This window comes from Diaphorina citri, unplaced genomic scaffold (assembly GCF_000475195.1).
Source record: "Diaphorina citri unplaced genomic scaffold, Diaci psyllid genome assembly version 1.1 scaffold618, whole genome shotgun sequence".
In the NCBI taxonomy this organism is placed as follows: domain Eukaryota; kingdom Metazoa; phylum Arthropoda; class Insecta; order Hemiptera; family Psyllidae; genus Diaphorina; species Diaphorina citri.
Genome location: NW_007378051.1, coordinates 32640 through 39174, shown reverse-complemented (window position 1 = coordinate 39174; position 6535 = coordinate 32640). Strand labels below are relative to the sequence as shown.

At 36.5% G+C, this 6535-nt stretch overlaps 1 protein-coding gene across 1 annotated transcript in view; it reads left to right on the top strand.

The window, feature by feature from the left end:
- Positions 1-6535, top strand: part of LOC113467994 (triple functional domain protein-like) — a 27809-nt gene that overhangs the window by 18354 nt on the left and 2920 nt on the right. Inside the window, exon 8 of the mRNA XM_026824583.1 lies at positions 4933-5061. Coding sequence (XP_026680384.1) covers positions 4933-5061 — 129 coding nt within the window. The remainder of the gene's footprint in view (positions 1-4932; positions 5062-6535) is intronic.

Here is a 6535-nt window from a genome sequence, read left to right as displayed (position 1 = left end):
TCATTTCATATGAATTTATCATGAATTATCTCTCTTTCAGACAAATCTGATAAGTATTGAGTCTCTAGCTAAGCAAGTAGACCCTACTCAGCTTACATCGGATCTGGATGGGACCCTAGCTTACGACCATGGGCCCTGGATAGAACTGACATGAATTTAATATCATGAATTTTATCATTTCATATGAATTTATCATGAATGATATCTCTTTCAGACGAATCTGATAAGTATTGAGTCTCTAGCTAAGCAAGTAGACCCTACTCAGCTTACATCGGATCTGGACGGGACCCTAACTTACGACCATGGGCCCTGGATAGAACTGAGGAGAGCTGTAGAAGATTTCCTATGGCAAGCTGGGGACGTACTGGATCAACTGGATGATCTCCAGGAAGATATTGGTATGTTAAAACTAGAACTGTGGTCGGCCAGGCAGAACAAAGAAGGTTGTGGGTTCGATGCCAGGTCAAAATCAGAGTAATGATTTTTTTATTTTTCTTTTTAAGGAAAAAAAAAAGATTTTGAGAAATATTTGATTGATTTTTGAGAAATATTAATTTTTAAAGATAATTAAAAAAAAAAAAAATAATAAAAAAATGGAAAAAAATCGTTTCAAAAATTCTACGATTTCGGGGCGTGTGTCCGTATTGGTCCAATGTCGAAAAGTTGTAAAACATACATATACCTTCTTCTTTCTCCTCTCGGAAAATCTCCATTATAATGTATGTGAATGTTTGAAAACTTCTATAGAATAATGAACGTGTCGCTAAATGCGTGACCTTTTTATCACTTTCTTTTTTCGACATGTGGGTAATTGGGAATGGAACCCTGAAATATCAAAGTTCACTAGTCTAATGTTTTGTTTGCAGGGAGGAATGATCTTGGAGAGGACGCTGTAAGTGCCAAGCATGCTTTGGATGTTCATAATGATATGAAGAAGAAAATACTGAAGGCCCCTGTAGAAGAAATAGACCTAACAGGACAACGACTTCTACAAAGGTAAGGATATGAAGAAGACCATAGATTCACTTTGCTAATTCTAAGTGATCCGACCAGGAAATTTTTCACTATAATACACTTCTGAGCACCTCTTTGAAAAACTAAGTTGTTAATATATAAATAACATTTAAACAAGGCATTTTCCAACTTAATGGCTTGGATGATATTTCGACATAGCTTATTGAGATTATCAACTTGATTTGTGTTTAACCGTAGCCATTGCATTAGTTTGTAGCTATGAAACATCTGCTACATTGGACGTTACTTGTCTGTATCTAAGCATGCCCATTCTACTTATTGGGAAAAATCCTACAATGCTGCAGTGAGCACCAAAGTTGTGACATAATAACACAAAGAAATTGCATTTACATTTACATAGAATAAAATATATTATTTTAGGCCATTTTCATGAACAAAATACTGGCTTTCAAGCTGCATTGGAGTATTAATTAATGCGTTGAAGCTCTTAGTAGGTCCTTGTTCATTTGAGAACAGTCGTTTGATATACATGATTAAAGGTCTTTTTACCAGGATCACGAAAATGGTGGTGCAAATTTTGTCCAGAAAACCATAAAGCCAAAATTCCAACAAAAAAAAACCTGGTTTTTGGGGGATTTTTTTCATATTTTCTCACACAAATGAGCTCTGATCTTGAAATTTGTCGCGACGACCTATGATCTCAAAGCGAGAAAGTTTTAGATAACACTTCAGTCGTTATTTTAATACCGGTTTAGCGTCACCTATGTTAAGCTACGTCGAACAAGGCCAATAAATGGGTGGGTGACTTAAAACTTATTTTGGAATAAAGGGAGAACGGGCTCTAGTCTTGATTTTAAATCATTACATGAAAGTAAAATCGAAAAATCAAATCAAGAATAATAATAATAAAAAACTGAAAATTAAACAAATTAGGTAGGTACATAGGTACTGATTTTCTTTAATCACCATCAAATAAATTACGGGCTAAAAAATTCCTGGAGGGACGGGCCCAGCTTTTGTTATTAGTTATTACGTACTATTGTAATAATAAAGGAAGGACGGACTAAAAATTGCGATTTACCCAGAGGGCCATCGAGAGATGTATTTTGGGAATTTCTAGGATCATGGGCGTATCCAGCATCGGGTTTGGGGGGGACCTACTACCTACTACCTAACCTCTTCTGGGCTTTCAAGATAGCAACGAGTGTCCATGATAAAGTAAGTCTAATTAATGTATTGACCGTTGCAATGAACTCTCAAGAATACGTGGGGGCAGCCGCGGTTAAAGGGTAGGTACCCCCCCCGTTCGACAAAAATTAATGAAGCGTAAACTGCGCCGCAGGCGATTTTTTTTTTAACAATAATGACCCTAAAGTTGGCGTTCCGATCCTAGCTACCGGGTCGCGCCATAAAGCTGGCGTTCCGATCCTAGCGGCCGGGCGAACGACTTCCATTACAAACTTCCAGTCGAACAAATTATTACAAAAATAGTATTTTACCACTACGCCACATTAGCTGACAAAATATATTATTTTGGGCCATTTTCAACTGGCTTTCAAGCTGCATTGGAGTATTAATTAATGCGTTCGTTGAAGCTCTTATTAGGTCCTTGCTCATTTGATATACATGCCCAACAGTCGTTTGATATACATGACTAATTTGAATGTTTTGTTTAGCATTCGTATCAAGGAAGCGCAGTAGCCAATCGCAGAACGAGATTACCAAGCCCTATAAACGATTTATTTCTTTTAACAGTAACCATTTCCAGCCCGGAGACCAATTTCTTCATTTTGGGTTGATGACTCATTGCTGTCACATTGATCTGGATGAACTATAATTTGAATGTTTTGTTTAGCATTCGTATCAAGGAAACGCAGTAGTCAATCGCAGAACAAGATTACCAAGCCCCATAAACGATTTATTTCTTTTAAAACTAACCATTTCCAGCCCGGAGACCCATTGCATGAAGAACTTCTCCCGCCTTGTACAGGAATAAACTAATAAGTCTATAGGGGAAAGTGATACCAATTGATTTTAAGTTGTTTTAGTACTGTATATTCTTAAAAGTTACCCAACTATTTGGCCTTTTTTCCATTCTCGAGGTCCTTTTCCCATAAATATACTGATAAGTTCTTATCAGATAAGGTCCTTATCAAGATAAAAATGATGAGCAAGCACCCACCCATCCTATTTTAATATTTTTAATATAAAATATACAAAATAAATAGACATTTCTTTGTAGTTCCATCCTTCTTCCTGTGGGAAAGGCCACTATGCTTTAAAACTTGATTTGATTGTCTAGATATGGGCAAGCAATCATCACTGTCAGTAGATTCTGAATGTTCTTCCACTACAAAATCACTTAGTTCTGACTCTGAATTATTATTATTTAAGTGTGACATTTTACATTATTTAAGACTAAAATCACAAAACTAATAAAAATACACCTGTTGAACAAATGGTAGGTTCCGAAAAATGATGTTTTTTGAAAAAACATTTTTTTTTATTTTGATTACCAAAAACCACCTGATATGACTTTACTAAAACAGCTGTCCTGACCACTAGGATGAAGATAGCAACATGAAATTTGGTGTGCACATTCTCAAGAGTATAAGGAAGCTAGAAATGCAGAGAACGGAAAAAGGGCCTGTGGGCCCACAGGCCCTTTTTCCAATCTGCTCCTCAATTGCCGTTCTAATTAAAAAGTTCAAAGAGTTGTGACGTCAGACTCGTTTTAATTAAAAAGTTCAAAGAGTTGTGACGTCAGACTTAATGTCAAAATGCGCAGAAACGCTTGCGCACAAACAATAAGCGGGAGTCATGAATTATGACGTCATCGCCTACGGGAGCATATGTCGTGACGTCAAACTTTACGATTTACCGGTATAATTTAAATCGATTTATCTCAGTATCTAGAAGTCGTAGAAGAAAAAGAAAAATTCCATTGGTCCTCATTTTTCCTGCTCTATGACTTTGAAACATCACACAAGTAAGCGCAACTGATCTATTACAATGACTTTTCATCCCTTGTCTCCTTGTCATCTTGTAAACTTGAGTACCGATTTCCTAAAGATTTATATTTTCGTGTTTTTCAGATGTTTGATTGGATTTGTCACAATCGAGACATGTTCCTGACCAGTTATGTGGAGATAGGTCATTGTTACCAAGTAGCCAAAACCTTACAAGACGAGCATAACCATTTCACCATGAGCTCTATGGTAAGTATTACATTAGAGATAACATTAGTTCTCTATGCTAAGTATTATGTATATTAGAGATCTGTTCCTGACCAGTTATGTGGAGATAGGTCATTGTTACCAAGTAGCCAAAACCTTACAAGACGAGCATAACCATTTCACCATGAGCTCTATGGTAAGTATTACATTAGAGATAACATTAGTTCTCTATGCTAAGTATTATGTATATTAGAGATCTGCTCCTGACCAGTTATGTGAAGATGGGTCATTGTTACCAAGTAGCCAAACCTTACAAGACGAGCATAACCATTTCACCATGAGCTCTACGGTAAGTACTAAACTGGGTTCTTGGAACTTTAAATCACAGAGCTGATATCCAAAGGACTAATATAATTCAATAGTCCGTTGAAATATCGGGAGAATTGAAAATCATTATTCAAATCAAATTCAATGAATAAAATTATTTGTGGTAAAGCAGATTTATTTCACAAGTTTTGTGGATATCACAGCATTACTAAGCGCCTCCTTTGCAATCTTGCGGCCCCTTTACTGTTATACTGTATTTTATGTGATCTTCCCGGGGGTCTTGAATTTCTTCACGGCTCCCAGTTTGGGAATTACTGCTTTATGTGTTTCATCGTCTGTTTTTTCCTCTGTTTCATCATCTGTTTTTTCTTCTGTTTCATCGTCTGTTTTTTCCTCTGTTTCATCGTCTGTTTTTTCTTCTGTTTCATCGTCTGTTTTTTCCTCTGTTGCACAGAACGTCTACGTGAATAGCAACCGTATACTGGCAGTGGCGGGGCGTATGGTAGAGACAGGGCATTATGCTACAGCTCTTATCAGAGCCGTAGCTATTAATAGTGCTGTCTATCTCTCCATTACTCTAAGTGTTTCATCGTCTGTTTTTTCCTCTGTTTTTTTGTGACCCAAATTTTACCTTTCTCTCCTACCTTGTTAGAAGATTTTTTGACAAGTGGTTCAAATTAAATTTCTACATTTTTAAATTTTGCAAAAATTGATGATATCCTCACTGAAAAACATCTTTCGGGAAAAAAAGGTGCCAAGTTCTCGAGAACTTTGTTTTGTCTTGAATGTTTAGAGGTGAAACAAAACTCGTAACTGTCAAACATTACAACCCGAAAGTAATTTCAAGAACCTGGGGCTTTTTTCCCAATGGGTTGTTGAGGTTGCAAAATGTCTCTTGATCTCAATGTCTTTTTGTTCAGATATGAATTGTACATAACTTGTCTGGTGTCGCTTGCATGTCTCTCTGGTTATTGGCTCAAATTTAAATGTTCAACTCCCAAATATGTTAAATATTTAAGATCTTTTTACCATGATCCCTGGCTCAACTAAATGTTCAAGTGCCGAACACGTAATCGTGGTCTCTTTTGGTGAAAGTCTATACCTGTGGTACTGTCCCTACAAATTTAAATGTTCAACTCCCAAATATGTTAAATATTTAAGATCTTTTTACCATGATCCCTGGCTCAACTAAATGTTCAAGTGCCGAATACGTAATCGTGGTCTCTTTTGGTGAAAGTCTATACCTGTGGTACTGTCCCTATTGTTTACTGTACATATACCCTAACATAATACTACCCCATCTCCTACGCTTTCAATAGGGTTATCACGGGCTGTAAATGTTGACCCGTCAAATCTCAAGCATGATAATCATTGTGCTGTTGTAACGGGTCGCTTTTTTCCTTGAATGTAACCGACTATGTGCTTTGTACTTATTATTGACCAAGCAGGACTTACTCTACAAGGAATTAAGCAAGATTTAGCGAAAGCTGTCAAAAATCAATGTAAAAAAAAAATGCTAGAAACTGAATTTATTCTGGATACATTTCCTTTCATGGGTCTGTGGCATAGCATGTCTATTTTAGTATGTCCCTTCTCGGACAAGATAGAAATTCAATACTAAATTTTCTCCTCCTCTTTTCCGGACAAGAAAGAGATGTTATTTTAACCCTTCGGGTGTTGGTACTTTCTCATTAAGTAACTTTTCCGTTTAGGTGCTGGATTCTTCAAAGGGCCAAATTATGAAACACTCGAGATTTTCTCTTCCTAATATAACTGGTTGAGCGAAAAGCTCGGAAACAGACTATTGAAGAACTTTAGAACGGCAGAGAAAAGCATTTAAAAGAGCAAACTGAGAGCAAGCTATTTTATGTTAAACAATTAATGAATCAAATTACAAAAATCCTATTTCACAGTTTGGCCCTTTATTAACCTAGAGATGGATACGAGTGAATACTTTACTCATTAAACTACGGATCGTCACAATATCCGTACAATCCGGATCGCAACGGTGTGTGAGTAGTACCCTAGAAGCTTTGTGGTTAAAGTCTATTTTTTTT